A 20,438-nucleotide genomic window follows, 5' to 3' on the forward strand; every position below is an offset into this window, starting at 1 on the left:
TCAATCCAGTGGTTAGGAATATGTCTGGAGATTTATGTGCCATGCCCAAAGTGCTCTAAGGAGATGGTAGAAGAGACAGATCAGAGCACAGAAATTCCTGCCTACCACCTCAAACTCAGTTTACTGGTGCCTGGTGCTTTGCAAATTCCTTCTGATAGGATATCACCTTAAAACCATTCCACAGCTAGCACTTCCATGTTGGCATATAGCTTTGCTTCAAACAATTACACTGACATTTTCCTAAAACAATCCCTACTATTTAAATGAAGAATGCAGAAAGCATATTCAGCACCACACAATAGGGAAAATTTATCCTCCAAATCTATGCAAAGCTACTTTATTTTAGCCAGGAAATCCAAAGCCCCTTCCTGTAAATATGTTAAGTAAATTCCCATGTTTGTGCAATAAACTACAAAATCTGGCATGTTTACAGTAGCCCAAGTGCAAGGTGCTACCCTCTGAGCATTACTTGAAATTATGACTCAATGGAGTTTTGTAAAATCATAATGGATCAGCAACACCATAACTGTATTTGCAGCAACTGTGCTCTGTGATCTAAAAATCAGAACAGAGAGAATTGTTAGAAATTTTTCTCATCTATTAGAGCAGAGATGTGGTTGAACAGTGATATCCTGAGGTGCAGCTGAGGTTATATTAATGAAGAAAAGAGCACATCAGGTTCTTTACCCTGGCTCCAATGTTTCTTATGAGGTTTTATTCAGGATACTGTATTGTTAAGATAATGATTCATTTTAATGAATGCTGCCTTTCTAAAATAAGGAAAACAGGTATTAGAGTTAGTTTTTGTGGTATTTGTCATCTGTGGTATTTGTCATCCAGATGGCAATTTACAGTGTTCAGAAATTGCCTAAGACGCTGAAGCTATAGTTTAATAATTTGTGTGTCTATGCAGAATGAGTAATAAAAGAGAATACTTTTCAATATTAAAAGCAATTTGTTTCCACCTCCAAACCTGAAGCCTAAATTATACAAGATTTTCTTTGTAAAGATGTAAAATACAAGATGTTTCTGAGGAAGGATGCTGAAGACAGAAAGAGAATAATAATTGCTCTCATTATTTGTACGTGCACTTTTTGCTAATACATTCCTGTTTAAAAATTTACCTTTTGGCACTGAGTTCCACAGACTCCTATGGGTTATCTGAATCTTTTTTTTTTCATATTATAAAGAAATATATTGCCTTTCTTTCCCACTAGAATACCTCTCTTTCTCCTGTTACAAGGAAGTGGACAGAGAAGTGCACTTAGCTTTATAATGCATGTTACATTAACTTTGTTTCATTATACTTACAGGGAGCTGTACTCACTGCATGTCTACTGAACACTTCTTAGAACTGGTGAAAGAATTCTGCTGCCAGTTTACAGGGACCTTCAGGATGGTAAGAGAAATCTCACTGGGGAGAGTCTATCAGCTATGGCATAGCATTGCTCTGCTTTGTGGGGAAAAGTAACATCCCACAGAGTTCTCACAGTCAGAGTTCAAGCCAAATTTCACTCATCTGTTATGTTTTTAGAGAGCAATAATTGATTGATTCAGGTGATTGTCCCCGTACTGTTCTCTATGCTGATGCCTACTGATTTTCCATAGAGGTTGCAGAATTGGTTGCACATTCTGCTGAATGATGCCTGTGAGCAGCCCTCTCCCCTCCAAGTTTTGCTCTTGCTGGCTCTTCTTTTTCACAGAGTATCTTCTATTTTCCTGTGTCACAGATGTTCCTCTATACCATTGCATAATTATTTTATTTCACATTTTAAAATGGTTTATTATTTCACTTATCTGCTGGCTTTTTGCTTTATTTGCCAAACTGTTTTCTATCATCATCTTCACTCTCTTGTGTATATTTGCAGGGGAAAAAAAATCAGCACAAGGCACATGTAAAATACTACCTGTTCTGAATAAGAGTCCTGCAAACCCCTGGCATCCTGATAGTGATCATGAGGAGCTCTTCATTTTAGACAGAATAAGTTTCTGATGAATATGTAAAAGACTAAGAAAACACAGAGCTGTGATTTTCCCCTCTGATTACTTAAATATAATAGCCAGTTTTAGGATTTTGTGGTTAGAATGGAATACAAATGCTTGAGAAATTTTTCCAAAACACTGTTTGTTTTCAACACACAGTAGAGGAGACATTTTCCACATTTTCTTTTCTTCCATGTATCTTTGCCCAGTAACTAATTTGAACAAAACATCATATTGTCCACTAGTTGAAATGCAGTTGTCTTAGTCACAAACAACACTGGAACTAAAATTCACAGCTGCAGTGGCCACAGAAAATGTAAACCCTGTTGTAATACTGTGCTGGTGTGGTAACACTTGTATTTATATCTAACATGATTGTAATTTAACAACTCACTGCTTGCACTAAGAATTTTCAATGCTTGATATGTCAGAATGAAATCTAAAATACCACATTCCACTTCACCAGATTCTGCTTTTGGCTGGGACCATTCATATCAACATGAATTTTGGGCCAAGAAACAGAATAAAAGGAAACATTATTCTGATGAAGGAAGAGTATATATTATTCATATAAACCTATAAAAGCCTAAGTAGAAAAGTAAACACTGATGCAGTATTCATAGATGTGCTTATGGAAGAGAAAACAATTTTTTGCATCTGAAAGTCAGGTGTTGGCACTGTGATACTGTGACAGCTCGTCACGAAAGACAGCCACAGGAGAACAGCAGCTCTCCTGCTCCTTTGGTCAGCAACAGAACAATGTGGGCTGCCAGGGGAGAAGGTCTTTGCTGCAAAGGAGCAGCAGTCGTGGGCACACAAAAAGAAAACAACTTCAAAGCATTCTGCACTGAATGATCCAGGAGATGCACAGAGGCTGTGAAGAAATAGCCCTTCACTGGCCTGCCTCAGCAATTGTAATAGAAAGGGGACAGTGCCTCTGTTCTGACAGCCCCGTCACCTCCACACCTTGAGTCCACCCTCTACTCTTGGCCACCACTTTCCAAACTACATGCTGCATGTGAGCATACATCCATGAGCAGCATCTAGGAAAATCATAGAATCAGAGAATAGCTTCAGTTGGAAAAGACCTTTAAGGGTCATCTAGTCCCACTCACTTTCCATGGATAAGGAAAGCTTCAATTAGAATAGGTTGTTTAGAGTCCTGTTCAACCTGACCTCAAATGTTCAAAAACTACTTCCTTGTAACTAATCTAAACCTAGACTCCTTCAGTTTGAAGCCACTTGCCCTTATCCTATTGCAACATGCCTGAACAGAAAGTTTGCCCCCATCTTTTTTATAGGCCCTCTTCAAGTATCAAGAGGCTGCAGTAAGGTCTCCCCGGAGCCTCCTCTTCTCCAGCCTGAACAACCCCAACTCCCTCAGCCTGTCCTCATGGGAGAGGAGCTGCAGCCGCCTGATCATTTCCTTGCTCCAACAGCTCAGAGTCCTTCTCACGCTGGGGGCACTGGGGCTGGATGCAGCGCTCCGCGGGGAGTCTCACGGGAGCGGAGCACGGAGCACGGGAGCAGCCTCGCCTCCCGCGGCCGCTGTGCCGGTCAATCCCGGCTGCGCGAGCGCCTGCCCGGCCGCGGGAGCTGCAGGAGCCGCAGGGTGACCGAGCCGCCCGCCGGCTCTAGGTGTCACTGTCCCCAGGCCGCCCGCCGGCTCTAGGTGTCACTGTCCCCGCGCTGCCCGCCGGCTCTAGGTGTCACTGTCCCAGAGCCGCCCGCCGGCTCTAGGTGTCACTGTCCCCAGGCCGCCCGCCGGCTCTAGGTGTCACTGTCCCCGCGCTGCCCGCCGGCTCTAGGTGTCACTGTCCCCGAGCCGCCCGCCGGCTCTAGGTGTCACTGTCCCCAGGCCGTCCGCCGGCTCTAGGTGTCACTGTGCCCGAGCCGCCCGCCGGCTCTAGGTGTCACTGTCCCCAGGCCGCCCGCCGGCTCTAGGTGTCACTGTCCCAGAGCCGTCCGCCGGCTCTAGGTGTCACTGTCCCCGAGCCGCCCGCCGGCTCTAGGTGTCACTGTCCCCGCGCTCCGGCACAGCCGCATCCCGCAAGGCACCGGCCTCGCCGCGTCTGCGTAGGCGGCAGAAAAACTGCGGCATCTCACACATTTGATAGTGCAAATAATCTGCCGGGAAGCTGTGTCTTATAGAAATAGCTGAGTAACAGCATTTCCACATACACAGAAAAATATGTTCATGGACTTAGCTCAAGTATTCAGAAGCACAACATGTTTTAAGAAGCTGGACAAACTCCCAGAAATATTTTTATCCATGCACAGTAGTCCATTAACAATTTTTTTGCCTCTGTACTGGCCAGTGCTATTCCAAATAAAAATGGAAAAGTTCAGAGAGCCAGAGGCTGATGTGGTGCTTTGTGAAAAATCAGTTCCGCTATATTTTTGCATTTAGATCATAGAATCATAGAACAGTTTGGGATGGAAGGGACCTTTAAAGGTCACATAGTCCCATTCCCCTGCCATGGGCAGAGACAGCTTCAATTAGATCACGTTGCTCAGAGCCCTGTCCAATCTGACCATGAATGTTTCCAGGGATGGGGCATCAGCTACCTCCCTGGGCACACTGTGCCAGTGTTTCATTCTCATTGCAAAAGAAATCTTCCTTATATCTAATCTAAATCTACCCTCCTTTAGTTTAAAATCACCACCCCTTGTCCTGCCGAGGGTATGTTCCTCAAAGCAGGACCTAGTGTATAAAGGAAAGAGAACTTGAGAGGCAGGCACAGATTAATGGAATAGTTTTGTCTAGAAGGGATCTATTAAGGTCATCTAATCAAACCCCCCTGCAATGAGTAGAGACATCTTCAACTAGATCGGGTTGCATTATCCGACTTTTCTGTCCCATCCTTCAGAGAGATTGTCACAGACTTCCCACCTAGATGACTATGCACAGCTCACTATGTGTTCGAAGAGAAATCAATGAACCGTGGCCCAAACCAGGAACAGTTTGGTCTGGATCACACGAGACATTTCAGGACTATGGATCGCTTGTAAGGAATCAAACCAGGGAGTAGTCTGGATGGTTAGAAAATACAGCTCAGGAACCACTGCCAAACCATGTGACCAAAGGAATCTCCATGCTAATTTTGTCAATGAGCCCCCATATCCACTCTAGCCTGCCAAGAGCTTCTTCCCCAGGCAGAAACCAAAATCAGCATAGCAAAAATTATTGAAAGGGTGCCCTAAAGCTGTGCCATGAGTAGTACAGGACCTCCAGGTTTGATTCACTCCATCCTAAGAGAAGAAGGGCTGCCAGTAGACTGTTTTGAGCATGGTTTGCAGTGGGCAGATCCATACTGTAAGGTCCACTCCTCCCAAAGGTAATGAGGATGGCCCGAGGCTGCCTAGTGCAAGGATTTTTTGGGGCAGAAAAGTGGAGAGGAGTTTTCAACTGACCAGTTATCTAGTCACTAGATAAAATCTGAGGCAGAACGTGTCAGTGTATTATTACTTTTTGCTTCCAACACTGCTGAGCGTTAGAACGCATACAGATTTGTTCATAGTAAAGGTTATAGTAAATAAATAAGAAATAGACATAATAATAGCTGCTTATGTCAGAGGAACAGAAGATAAACTATTCCCTAAAGTTCTCTCCCTCATAGCCCCAGACCTTTGTACATTGAGCTTGGAATAAACAACCATTTCTTAGGAGTGGACTTGGGCTGATAGAGTCTGTGTTAAACATGGCAAAAAAGAGCTGCACAATGGGATGTTATCACAACGGATTTCGCTTTTTCACAAGTCTGTTAGTGTTCTTTTACAGTAGAAACTGAAGTGCTCAATTCCTTTAACTTCTTTTGCCTTACTAATAACCTAAATGTCTGGTTTATTTGGTCAAACATCAGGTTTAGTTTTTTCTCTTTGTATCTCAGCTGTCCATTTTGTCAAATCTGACTCAGAACTTTGTCCTTCCAAAGGATGCAATTAGGTTGAGGAGAATTAAATGTAAAATTCCTATCTGTAGTGGAACTTAATATCCTAAATCAATGGTTTTTACTTTCTTTGCTTGAGAAATGGAAAACTTTCTTCTCCTTATGTACAAAAAGTTTCTTGTCCTTAGGTATGAAATTTCTCTGCAAATTCCTTTCGCTCGATCCCTCTCAAGTATTGCATATGCTATGTTAGATATTAAGTATTATAAATTAGCTATGTGATTCTTATGCTTTTGGATTTATTTTAAGGCTCTTCTGGAATGAGAGAAACTATCAAAATGTATTTACTTGCTTCCTCCATTACTTTTTTTTTTTTGCAGTGATATCACTACATATTTTATGACAGCTTTGCCTTTAAGCCTCTTTCAGTCACAGAAGAATCAATCCCCCTCCCTGAGCTCTGTCTGTCATAAATCCATTGATAAAATCTCTGCCACTGAAATCCCCATGGCTGAAGCTGAATCAGGGTTACAGCTCAGCTGAGATCCCTCACAGATGAGGCTCTGCTTGGTCTCTGCATGGCGTCTGTTCTTTCATTTATCGTCTGTGCCGGGGCAGCAGAGTTCACTTGCACAGCTGCATGCTATGTGAGCTATTCAGAGCATTGATGCTTTATGAAAGCAGCCTGCAGCCATCAGACAAGAAATTATACAGGTTTCTAACGGAGGAGAGACAGATGTCAGTGTGCATTCTCTTATGTGAAGAATAACTAGTTTTATAAAAAGAGCACTGGCCCAGTTTTGAAAGGCGCAATGAATGGCAGGGTTTGGTGCCCAAGCATTTCTGAGGAACTGCACACAACAGTTGGTTTCATTACTCATCACTTCTTCCTTTTAGTAAAGCCTGTAGACTTTGCACAGTATCCTGACCACCACGAAAAGCTGCATTTAAGGAAAAAATATGTCCAAAGGTGATAATGGAAACACTGTATAAGATTGCTAAATGCACTCGGTGTAAATACTTCTAAGTTTTCCAGGTGCTAGGGACTCCCTGAGAATGAGAATGTCCTTTGCTGACAATACATAACCAGCCCGTGAACTCTCTTTCAGGATCTCCAGGATCAAAACAGGCAAAACCAATGAAAAATAAAAAAATTATTTCTTTGGAGTATGGGAAAAATATAATCAGCAAAAAGAATGCTACTAATGTAGTTAATCTCAGCCTAAACCTGAACATTTTCATGTGACCTGAATCTTTGGTCATATGTAAAGAAAAGGAGAGAATACCTGTGAGATAGATGTTAACACACCAAAATCCCATTTCTCAGATGTCCACATGGCAAAGTCTCCCATTCATTGACAGAAGAGAAACATACGAAATCATGAAGGATAAGTATGAAAAAGTAGAATTAATCCTGAGCACACCAGGCACCATCCTACCTTTCCTGGAGTCCCACAGGTTTCATTCTGAAAGGAGACGGGCTGGCACACAGGGGAGGTTTAAGCTCAGGAACACATTGGCCTTGAGGGTCCACTACAACATTGATAACCTTTGGAGCCTGTTGAGGCTGGACCATGCTGTTGGTGGTCTTGTACTCAGTCTGAGATGTCTGCAGGGGAAGGGGTGACAGGTGGATCTCCTGCTTCTTTTCCTTCTCTTGCCTTAGTGACAACTGGATCTTCTCCTTTAATCTGTACAGAACCTACAGAAATAAAGAGGACAGCTCAATCTCAATTGCCTGGTAAACAAGGCAAGGAAGGTATCACAAATGCTGGAGAAGATTGCCATAGGTGACTTTCATTCCTAGAAGGTAAGTCACAAGTTGTGTTACACAGCATTTCCCACAAGATAAGCATTTCCATTACATAAACTGCAGTGTACACGCGGGCAGCAGGGATTTTAACAGTTCTCACAGTGAGTTAGTACTTATTTGCAATACCTGCAGTAGTATTATTTAAAGAGCAAATAACACAGAATGGAGAATAGTTTCAGAAGATATTGTGAAGAAGGAAATACTAATAAATACAGTAACTGTAGAAGAAATTTTAAGCATTTTAACACAAGAGACAATGACACAAAATAAAATAGATGTTTATGATTTAGCCATATACAAGTCTCTAATTACAGCAGCCTCAATTTGTTTTAGAGCAGATGTTTTAGAAGCCCTTACTCATCTGGCATAGAGCTGGTGGTTGAACAGGGTAACTTTACTAGGTCACTTTGGTAACAGTAGGCTGCCATTACTCTGAAATACTCCTCCAGGTAGGGAGAGGCTCCAATATCCTGAGAGAAACATTAACTATTCTGAAATAAAGCTGAAGTAATGAGTGGCCTATGAAGTTATTTAACCATCTGTTCAGAAAAGTGTGCTTTACAATCACCAAGAAATTGATTTCTGAACACACTGTAATACCAGGATTATCTGTCCACATATTGCTTATGAATGTGAACATCTGGAATGTGCAACAAAAGCAGAAGTTGTACTGATCTTCTTCCATCAAACTCTACACTGACGTTGCTGAACCCTGGCTTGGTGAGGGCAGGTAGGTGGCTTGTGCTCAGTAATGTCACTCCAGAGGTACCCATGCTACACCTGTTTAACATATCTTATTTCTTTGGAGGGCAATACAAAAAACAATTTCTGAGCTATAGCTGTTCCATTTTCAAAACATGCCTTACCAGCTGTGACATTTATAAGAATTGTAAATATTGCGAGTGGAGATGGAAGGCACTTACACAGTTTTTTGAAGGTCTCTGCAGATACCCTTGTACTTTCCACTTTGCTTTATCTGTTCCTGTAAAGCATTTGATTTGGATTCTTGAGTAAGAGAAAACCTAGACCAGAACATTTTTTTCTCTGCAAGCTAATTCTTTGACAGTTGTTGCCCCTGCTAGCACCACATAAAGATCTATCATTCCTTAGCTTTCCAGTGATGGCTAGATATATCTGATGGGTTTGTTTGTTCAAGGATTAGCATTAGAGGTTTACTGGGAACTGACCTAATGTCATTAGCAATACACAAAAACAAGACTTGGCTAGGTAAACCATCTGTTCATTCTGAAGGGTTTAGAATTACTAGGATAAGATTTCTTTCCCATAATTTTGCAGAAAAAGAAGTCCTCTCAGGGGTACCTGTGAAGCAAGGGCACTGGTACCAATAAAGAGGGACTTGAAATATTTTTACTGTCTTTTTCTCTAGTGAGTGCTTTCAGGTAATTTGTTTCTGATAACCAGCAGATAAGCAGCTCACAGACTCATGGCCATGACAATGCTCACCATACCTTCTTGTCACTAATATGTTTTGACATAGTTTCACTTCTTGAGGACCTAAGGAATTATGGTTTTGACTTCTAAAATGTGGACAAGTATTATTTATTATACTATTTAATAATATATTATTAAGACTCTAGGAAAAAAAAGATAGCTTGACCCTAGCAGAAAATGAAAAAAATCTAACCAACAACATTTGATCTAAACACTAACACTTTTCCTCAGAAAGTGTTACAGGGCTATAAGAGTTTTAATGAAAGTAAAGTAAAAAATCCAGAAATGGCCAAAAATATAGTGACCAACCCAATCTGCCACTCTGACACACATTAAATGGGATAAAAAACAAACATGAGTTGTTTGTTAGCTTTACAGATTGGACATACCCATATATTATCAGATCCTGGCAAAATCTGAGACAGTGTCCATTTGTAGTTTAAACAGTAGCACATGTAAAGATACAGGTTGGACCTGGGAGGAACAGAAAGGGGAATCCCTGCAGAAAAGACCACAGAATAATAGCAATTCCATCTGAAAGGAATTCAAGGAGTCTACTAGTATTGACCTCTGCCCTAACTTCACACCCTGAAATAGGGTGTAACTTCAGCTACACCCTATTTCAACTATTTCTGATGTTTGCCTAAAATCAGATGTTTGCCTAAAATCTTAATGGGGGAAAACTCACAAGCTTCCCCAAGCAATGCAATCCAGGGTCTGGTGACACATGTGATAGCAAAGATCTTTTTAATGAGTCAGCCAAATCACCTTGTAAAAATTTTTCTCTTTTCCAGTCCCCAATGGAGAAAGTATTATCTTCTTCCTTACAACAGCCTTTGAAATCTTTCCACGTTTGAGAACTATCATGTTTCTGCTTGCTCCTTTTCCCTGTCATAAATAAACCAATTATTTCATGTCTTCTGTGTTTCTGATCACTCTTGCATCTCCTTCCTCCTATAATTGCCTGAAATTTTAAGCAAATGTGGTGGACAGAGACAATAGAAAATGAGTAAGACATGACAACCAAATTAGCATAGCAGAGCTGAATTCAGATCTTAGAGATCATATCCTCATTTATATATCCCAGGGTAAGAAGTGTATTTTTGCAACATTGATGTTGCTTATCTCCTTATCTACTTCTGTAATACTGTTCTGTGATACCGCTGGAACCTTTCCTACAGAACTGTTGTTTTGCCACATATCTCCTACATTGTATCGATGCACATGATTACAGCTCTTGTCACTGCCAAGCAGCATTGTTGTTCTTCCCCATCTTTTCTCTGGCACCTGAGGAATATTTGAAGTTCTGATATTGTCATACAGAATGCTTTCAATTTCCAATATTGCTGATGCATTCCAGGTCATTAATGAAAATATTGTGTGGTACCAGGCAAGAACAGCCAGCATTTTCTATACTTTTCCAGTTAAATAGTCAGTAATGACCAAAATATCTCTTCTCCAAAACAGAGAGTAGAGAAGAAGAGATTTCTAGAGTTATCCTCCTCCTTTGAGTGAAATGGCATGGAGAGATGGAGACAACAAGAAAGTAGAAATTAAATAAAGCAACAATTTCCTGTGATAAAACAAATACTTTTCAAATCTTAGGGAGACCTTAAAAGATGAAATAACATTTTGTTATAAATTTTTGTGAACATTTGTATAACTGTGAACATTTTTAAATAACTTTAGATTAAACATGCTTTCCATCTTAAGGTTGTAAGTGGTTAAAGAAAATTAAATGTGTTTGAGAGCAAAATATCTCAAAAAGACCCCAAGATACTGTGTGTTCATAAATGCTGACAATTGTCAGAGAATTCAGTTAGCACTTGTATGTGTGCACTGTAGAAGTATCACACAATTTAAAGAAGGAAAATGTATAAGATACAACATTGGAAAAAAATGCAAAAATTACGCTACAAAAATCAGTAGTGGTATAGTGTTCTTCATCTTCTGTGTGACCACTGCACTTCTCATATTCAATATATTAGAATTGTGCCTAATGCTCAGAAACCTAGCCACTGAGCTCATGCAATGTGAATGGCAAACCTGCTCAAAAATATTATTATTCCTTCACGTTCTTACTAGTTATTTCAGTTTATTATTTGTGCATTTGATACACAAATACCAACACACACTCTAACAACTGTGCACTGACAACATTCTATCAATGTGGTGTTGCTTTTACTATCGAATAAAACTAAAATAAAGGCAGGTAAGAGGACTTCAGGGATCCTGGGAACTAAGAAGGTTGAGAAGTCATCACTCATGTCCCTACACAGTTATCCTGTAGATTTAAGAACCTGTTATTTATTTCTTCAGCTTCCTTCTAGTTACATTCTTCATTCAACTCAAAATGCATCAAGATATGTGATTCTTCAAACTTTGGTTTCCCAGCATTACGAGAGTGACCAATTCTTACCATGGAGTTGAGTTTCTATTAGCCTTGAGAAAACACCCATCATGTAAAGAATTTGTGACCCTATCCTTCAGACTAAGAAAAGCACGAAATAAAAACAAAATAAAGGTAAAAGGGAAACTTACCATTAAACAAGTCACTAGAATGACAAAGATGCTGAGAAATATAACAACTGCATAAAATCCTTCTTTGCTCCAGATTTTGTCTGCTTCGTGCTGGCCTTGCAAAACATTTTTCTTTTTTAAGCAATGAAACAGAAACAGAAAGAGAAAAAAAGGTTATAGAGTGGCATGTGCAGATTAAATAGCTCTCCTTGGGCATTAATCACTCTCCTCAGCTTTGTCAGCGCTGAAATTCCACAGCACATGGCATGACTTGGAGCGCTGCTATTGGCACCCCTGCCCACGCCCAGTCCATGGAGCAGGCACACCCCGCGCTCCCAGCGCCGCGCCGGGATCTGCAGCCCAGGGAACTGTCCCCAGCCGGCACAGGCTGCCTGAAGGTAAAGCAAACATGGCCCAGCACCACTCTTGGAAGCCACCTGGCTGCTCAGGTGAAAGGGCTGTGCTCCCACACGGCCTTTGGGAAGTGCTTGCCCTGCCTTTCTCCCCAGGGCTTATCTCCAGCCCCCGCACGCATGCGCCAGCCTTCCCAGTGTCTACACCTGACACGGAGCAAAGAGCAGGTGACTTGCCTGTTTGCCTTCGTGAGCCAGGAAGGCCTCACACTGTCACCTCTAGATTACACACACAAATACGTAAAAAATATTGATTTTGCTGAAAATAATCTCATTATCTGTTTATCTTTAATTCTGATTATGCTTAATCTCATTATCTTTGGCTTCCTGCTGATAGAACATTTCTGTAACAGCTGCGCACACTAAAATTTCCAGAACTCCTAGGGAACTCCTGGGAATTATGAAATAATAACGATTGTAAAAGCATTTATTTTTGTCTTTATTGCAGCAGTGGGACTTGGTTGGAGTATTAAATTACCAGAATTTCACTATGTTTTCAAATATAGATTTTGTAGCAGACACAAAGTACATGCACCCTTGGTCTAACTGCAATATATTATTTATAATAAAGTATGTTGTCTGATGCTTCTGGGACCACAGTTCAGTAGACATTGCCAATTTTTAGCTACTTGCTTTTATTTTCTTAATTGTGTCTTTTCAGTAGAGTTCTCAGACTGAGTTAAATCAACTTTCTAAAATTCTGGTTTCCATCGTAAATGGTCAAGGTCTTTGTGTTTCCCTCTTGCTGAAATTCTCTAATGGCTTTAAATAAACCTCTAGTTTAAATACAGAGCTCTCTTCCCATCCCAATGTGGCCTTTTCTCCTCTCTGGGGATATTGTGTTTATCACAGAGGTTATCACAGAGGAAAGAGTTGCTCCATACAAAGATGAGTGGCTGCTCAATGGGCCTGTAGAACAGCAGGGATGCTCCAACACTTTTGCTTAGCCACCCATTAGCCTGCTCTTTTGCACAGCTAATGCATCAAGACAACTTTGTCTTCCAAAAAGGCAAAGCCTCCCAAAACCAAACTTCTTTAGCCTCCCCCACACAGAAAGTCTGGATGATGATGAATTCATGTGGGAAAGCTTCCTGAGGAGTGGGAGCTCATGGCCTGAGGAAGAGAACAAGCTGACCAAGAATGCTGGGTGCTGGATCCTGATATAGTTCTCATGGTCCTCCTTTCAGCACAGCATTAGGCACTGCTGGTTTTGAAAAGAGGACAGTGCAAGACAATTCCCAGATACAATTACCACAAAATGCAAACATTTTGAGAGAAATTTGGTAGCATGGCTAATTTACAAAGACTTGCTTGCTTGAAGAAATGCTTGTGTTTAACTGGGAATTGACTGCTTTAGAACTGAAAGTGTAATAAAGAAGAGTTTTCTTTGGAAGTAATAGTCCTGGGCACCAGAATGGAAATCCTTCAGCACAACTATAGAAACCAATCTTGTAAAATTAGTATATTTGTGTGCTAGTGTAAACATGCATCATGGTCTCAGCTCTAAAATGTTGCAGGTATTAACAGTTTAAAAAGGCTTATAAAGTGTCAGTCTGATGTTTAATGAGCAACTTAAAACTCAGGGCTTTCAAAAAGAACCTGGAAACCTTACCAAATATTTCTGCAAAAATTGTTCCTAGACATATTTAAACACTGTGGCTACTGTAGTGGGGTACAGCTCTCTGTGCAATCTGCTACCTCAGCACAGCAAGGTCATTCTGCTGTGCTCATGGCACAGGACTTGGGTCCCAATACTGGCTCAGAGCCCAAACCTGCAGCTGCTGCACGTCCAAGACTGCTCCTGTTGAGCTCCATGGGAATCCCATGGTGACAGCAGCAGCTGCAGCTGTGGCCTATAAGCTATGAACTCAATGTCTGACCCTGAGTGGGTTGGTTACCTGATGGCTTTCCGGTGTTTCATATCTCTCAGGAGGAAATTTAGATACAAAGCAGGAGCTAAAGGAGAATTGGCCATGCTGACCTTTTGTAACTGAGTAAATGAGATGGTTTAATACCTCTTTACTGAATGGACAAATACACTAAAAATAAATGAAAAGCTAATGGGATTTTTAGTCACAGTGGATGAGAGACATATAAACTTTAATTCAATGATGTTACAAAACTTTAAAAATATTTTATAATAGACTTCATACATATAACAGACTGAAGCGAATAAAAGAAGACTTTAAGAGAATTAATCTCTATAACGTCTGTCTATTGCTATGTGTGTTCAGGACATGTCTTTGCCTGACTTGTCTTTCTAACAATAATGTTCAAAGAATACTAACAAATGCTGTAAAAAAGTATGCCACAACTTAAACTTACTTGACACACCATTTTGAAACACTTTAGTAGTACCTTCACATACTCAGGTAAATCTCTCTCCCAGATCTAGCTGGTGGAGAGCAAAATCACTGCTTAAGCTGCTTCCTAATGACAGAAGAAGTTGTGACCTCCAGTAACTGAGTCATCTCACACCCATGATAAGGAATTGCTTTTTGAAACGTCAATGCAGATCATTCAGAACTTTGTCCCTTTGTCTGGGAAAACTGATAAGAGGGATAGCAACTGCCACGCTCACTACAAATTGCTGACACCCAGGAAAAAAGCTAATAGGGTGGCCAAATGCAAGGCAGAAACGAGAGGATTCTTGTCCTTCAGATAGTTTCTGAGGAATAGGCTTGAGGATATACTCAAAATAATCTGCAAAGATCTGCAGCTAATAAAAGTGGGGGAATGTCAGAGCAGATGGAGTGGCAAGGGAATTTCAGTAGCTCAGGGAGCACCAGATCCTAGAGCAAACAGGGAGGAAGGAATAATTTCCTAGCATTTCCATTCCCTAACAAGTCTCCAATAAGGTGAGTTTTTCAGGCAGAATGAACCAGGTCAGTTTAAACGATTTGAATTCAGCATAATTCAATGTGTGGAAGAATCAAATGTAGTCTTACAATGGCATTCAATCACTAACCTTACTGAAGAGTGCCTGCACACAAGGGTATCTACGGAACTGAAACAAATGTGTTTTTTCTAAACAATTTTTATAAACTTTTTTTTTTTTAAAGATACTAAAATCCATTCTGACTTTTATGGTCTTATTATGGGAAAAACAGTGGAGTATTTCTACAAGCAAGTAAAATGAGCAGCCAACTTTTGATAATAACAAGATAGACATTAAGTAGTCAGTGTGAAATCTGAGATGGAAAGATTCTCCTGCAGTATCAGGACCTGCCAAAGAAGGTAAATTTTCAGTGGAAAATAGGTGAATTTGCAAATTAGGTCAGTTAACCCCAATTAGTCTCTTGGGCTGGAACACTAATGAGAGCATAGCAATCTGTAGTTCTGAGCTCAGAGGAAAGCTTACAGGGAGCTGGGGGTAGAGCTCAAGATCAAAAAGGGTTCATGGAAGTTCACACTGAATAGCTTTGTTTTTTCTGCTATTTTAACTATGTTAGCTGAGGCACATTAGGAAAGGCTGCCAAGAAATCATTTCCACCCCCAGTGAAAACATGTAGGAATGTGTGTGACCTCTCAGGCTCACAGGACACTGGATAATAACCACTTAACCATGTCTCCCATGAAAAATACACCCCAAAGGCTCTACTTTGGGTACATGTGTGATGAAGTGCTGTGATTCCACATCCACATTGGCAGCCTGCAGGGCTCCTGTTTCTGTTGGGTGCTCTGGGTGCACCGTGCAGGTTTTACACTACAGCTGCCTTGCCTGATCACAGGAGCATGTCCTTGTGCCCTGCTTTGTTTCCCAGGTGCCTCTATCAGTCCAGGCTGTTGTAATTTCTAAGATATTGGTTTTGATCATTTGTCCTTACAGCGACTCACAGTTTCTGTATACTTTAAGTGCATGATTGCTTCCTTTGATTTCTTCTCTAATATGTTAATATCACATACTTCAAAGGCAACCTCTTTGTGCAAGGAGGCTGTAATGCTTCATTTTGGGATTGCATAATATTGGTATGAACTCTGGAAATTTCTCCCTCAGTGACACATTTCCAACTGGCAGTTAGCTTAGCTCTCAAAACATAGTAATCCTTATCTTATGTAGTGTAACTTCAGTTATTTTTGTCATTCAAAATCACTTCGAGTTCTCTTCTAGTAAATTCTGAAATCTAGTAAATTATGAAATCCAAGCAATTTAAAGACTTTAGGACGCCAGGATTCCCACACCATAATAACAGACTGCCTAAGTCATTGAATATAGTCCTACCATCATGCACAATTTGGTACTTTGTTCTGGAGAATTCTGCTCCTGACTGTGGTACATCCCATGGAGCAGAACTCAGTCTGAAATCCCACTTTAGACCACAATAAAAGAACAAATGCTACAACTACGATAAGCCATTGGAAAATCAAGGAGATATGAAAGGTATAGACATTGTCCTAGACCCCTGAAATGGCAAAGACACCTTTAAATTTACACATTTCCACTGGTACACATCTCATTTTACACCAGGCAGTAAAGTACTCTCATGGTTCCTACAGAAAGACATATAGGGAAACTGCTCTTTCAGCAACTGCAGAATAAGAAACAGGGATATAATTTTGAGACCAGCAATTTACTTGAAAATAGATCAAGCAGTGATCAATGCATCAGCAGATGTGAACAAGCAAATTATTTCTGTAATGAATGGAAATGTAGTTCCAGGTACTGACATCCACTGGGTCTTTTGCTGTTTATGGTATAGTATGGGCTGAAACTTTGAGCAGAGCAGTTTTCCATGTGGGTTTTCCTACATAATTGTGGTAAAATTTCTTTGGACAGGATAATCTCCCACAGCATTAACCCTCTGGGGGTCTAGTTTACACTAAACCTTGTTAAAAAGCAATCTCAGGAGAGGTGTGTCACAGATGGGATGAACTGCCTGTCAAACATATCTTTTTTTGTTTACCATAGAGAGAGAGCCAGAAGGCTTTCAAGCCTTAGGCAGCTCTTACTGAAATACAGCTGAAAAAGGAGACAAATTTCAGCCCTAACACCTCTGTGTGTGCCACCCACCTAGAAAGATGAGAGTAATGCTTCCTTTGTGCACAGATACACTGATATTGCACATACAATACTGCTTGTGAAGCATTCATACTTTTGGTAGAAGAGTGTATAATTTTAGCTCATGATTTAATCAGGATTGGTAGCTCAGCAGTACACACACAAACAGCATTTTACAATGGGCAAATCATGCATCATAGCTATGTAAGGCTTTGTATAATTATACCTTCCTTCAAAGGTTTGCCTGTTTTGTTTTGGTTTGCTGTTACTTTGTTTGGAGCAATTTGTTCTTAGAGCAAGTTGAGGGAACATAAATGGTTGGCAGCTGACCAAGTAAAGATTGTATGTTATTTTTTGATGTTCTTTTCTCTGTAGTCTTATATGTGTAAACTATTTATTGAGATCTACAAGGAATATGTAATCAGTGTATTACATATTAGTGTAAAGCTGCATTATTTTTCAGGATCAATGCCTTAGCGTTATAATCTGCTATCAATTGAAATATTAAAATACTCTCTTGTGTCTCCAACAGTATTAGGACTTAGAGACTGCACAGCTTTCATTCTAATAATCCTGTTTTAAATGATTACCTATATTTTTTTTCATATATCAGAACACTCTAGATTATTGAAATGTATCTAACTCAAGATGAGCTTTTGAGTTCAAGGCTTGATTTTTTCCAGCATCTCTTCACAGCTTGATGACATTTCTCCATTCATATATTATTCATATAAGTTCTTGCCCCATGTCTACCTCAAGTGTTATTTGTAGTACTAGGAATAGATAATTGCCTCTATCCAACTGTCAGACTCATGTGCTTCAGATAAAAAGGAAATTCTGACCTAAAGGAAGCTTCACTCAGTTTGTTGATGGGTGATATAAAGACTTGATTTATTTGGAAACCACTGCTTTGCTATGTTTTGTATTAGAACAGCAAAAACTTGGGAATCTGAATTTTGATAGTGGCAGGTTGCTGCAGTAGAACATGAATTGGCCTTGTTTTATATTTCTTTTTTTTTTTTTTGTAACAAAGACATCTAGATTCTTAGAATACTTAAAGTGAGAGAAACAATTTCCAATCAGTAGAAATACAGGTAGGCATAACAGCCCAATGGCTCCAACAGCAGTGTCTCAAACCCAGCTTTGGATATAAAAAACCCCAGGAACTTTTTACCCATGGAGGGAAACGCAGCTCATCAGAGTACTTAAATTTTTTTCCCATTTTTTTGGACAAGGACACTTCCTCTGCCAAACTGGGAGCTTCCACTGAAAATCTTCATTCTTGACAACATGATTGAAGGGGTTTGGCCCCAAACTGCATTCTGAGGGTCTGTATATATATGTATGTAAGAGCTTCAGGTATAAGACACTAAATAAAACACAGTGTGATATGACAATGTCCATGAGCTCACTGGCTTTTTACCCTTAAGGCTTTTACTTTCTTTCATTTTCTGGGCACATTTTAAATGGTTGACCCAGAATCAGATATCCATCTCACTGATAATGTCTCAGACAAGCTGGGGAGATGACAATGTTATCTCTACTTGGAAATGGATTTTTTTTCTTCCAAAAAATGGATGAAGTAATACAAATAATAGCTGCAAGTTTTATTTTTACCCTCTTTTTGGAGCACATAAAGAAAATAAATCTCTTGATGATGCTAAAAATAAAAAGAAGCATAGGTGTAATGTACAGATTCAGTTTTTCAAAATCATGTCAGACAAATGTTCCATGGACAGTAATGGTGACACACAATATCTGCATTCCATTTATCTCTCTATTGAAATTGTTATGTCTTCCTACCCCCATTAATAGACTGGAATTCCTTATGTCCATTTCCTTTAAGACAATTAGTGCATGCTTAGGATCTAGACTCCAATTTCAATGGTAGCTCATCTGTGTGAGGAGAATGCAGATGTTAAAGGGTAAATAGCCTAATAAAGCACTACTAAAGTAATTCAACAGAGAGGGGCTCTGAGCAATCTGGTCTACTGAAAGGTGCAGTCCATGGGAGAGGGGTTGGAACTAGGTGATCTTTAAAATCCTTTTCAAGCCTCACTATTTGAGGATTCTATGATAATTGCCTTACACTAGTGATGCTCTCTAAGCCCATACATTTTCTGCCTCATGCTTGAGAACCTCAGCTGGAATACTACCAAGGAAGTAAGTGCCTAATCTGTATCAAAATAATACAGGTTAGAAGATTGATAACTAACCTCAGGGGAGACCTCTGTTATTCCAAACTGGGATAAACTCTGATGCAAAATGTTGATATTAAGGGAACGCAGCACTTCTTCAGATGGGAGCGCCTCAGAAATTCCTGGCTTCGTGTTCAGTGGGGACACAAACAGTTCCACACAGTTCTTCTTTCCCTAGGGGAAAAAAAAAAAAAAAAAGCAAAATCATAGGAGGGGTCTGGCATTAATCTCTGCTCTCTGTAGATTGCAACTATAATTCCAGAGGCAAAAGCATGGAGTATAAAGGTTGCAACCTGCTCTGTGAGCACAGCATACCTTTTGCCTGTCTGTAAATCTCAGCAGACTGTGGAAGAAAATGCAAATCCTATACATGGGCATGAGTGCTTTGTCTCAATCAATATTGACAAGGTAGACTTTTCCTGAGTTTAGTATCATTAAACAATCAATATAACATAGTGGTAGGAGGAGCCATGGGATGGGGTCAATGGCAATGTGCCAGCAGGGATTTTAGCAGACAGTTCATCTGAGCTGAGATGAAATAGGAATGCTTAGCATAATGCTGTGATATTTGGACATTACTTTCTAGTCCCTTCTCAACATATGGCAGACACATACCACAATAAAGTCCTCTTAGTTGACTGCAGTGCAATTTAGTATGGTCCAACAAAATTAAAGGACCAAGGAAGTTTTGTTAGCACTTAGTGGGTGACCTGAGGATGTCCACTCCCTTATCTATTAATTCTTGCCCTGGGGTCTTTGATGCAGTCCTGGCAGCCTAAGAGGTTCTATATTAGAAATGTAGAAACAGATGCCCACTCTGTTTCAAGGTAGCAAAAGGAAAGACACTTTCTCTGTTGTGATAGACTTGAAAAGCATGTGAAACAACTCTGATGTCCAAACAGGATGTGGGAACCCTATCTCCCCAGGGCTGTGGCCGGTGTAGCTGACAGTGTGGTGTGGAGCAGATTCCAGATCTGGGGGATCCCCCACACATGAGGTAGGCATGGAGCTGTTCCTTACATTGCTGCCTGGACAGGCAAGAACCTCAACAATCAGGTTATTTGCTATTCATCATTATGGGATGGGAGAGATCAGTTCAAACAGGGCTAATTCTGATTTCCCCTGTCTCCTTCCCATCACATTGAATGAGTATCATTATCTCTGCTGAAG

At 40.4% G+C, this 20,438-nt stretch overlaps 1 protein-coding gene across 1 annotated transcript in view; it reads right to left on the bottom strand.

Annotated features, from left to right (window-relative positions):
- PTPRR (protein tyrosine phosphatase receptor type R) overlaps positions 1 to 20,438 on the bottom strand; it is a 139,401-nt gene that overhangs the window by 46,677 nt on the left and 72,286 nt on the right. Inside the window, exons 4-6 of the mRNA XM_059473220.1 lie at positions 19,287 to 19,442; positions 11,680 to 11,790; positions 7,313 to 7,575 (exon numbers count right to left, since the gene is read on the bottom strand). Coding sequence (XP_059329203.1) covers positions 7,313 to 7,575; positions 11,680 to 11,790; positions 19,287 to 19,442 — 530 coding nt within the window. The remainder of the gene's footprint in view (positions 1 to 7,312; positions 7,576 to 11,679; positions 11,791 to 19,286; positions 19,443 to 20,438) is intronic.

This window comes from Ammospiza nelsoni, chromosome 5, assembly GCF_027579445.1.
Source record: "Ammospiza nelsoni isolate bAmmNel1 chromosome 5, bAmmNel1.pri, whole genome shotgun sequence".
NCBI classification, from domain to species: domain Eukaryota; kingdom Metazoa; phylum Chordata; class Aves; order Passeriformes; family Passerellidae; genus Ammospiza; species Ammospiza nelsoni.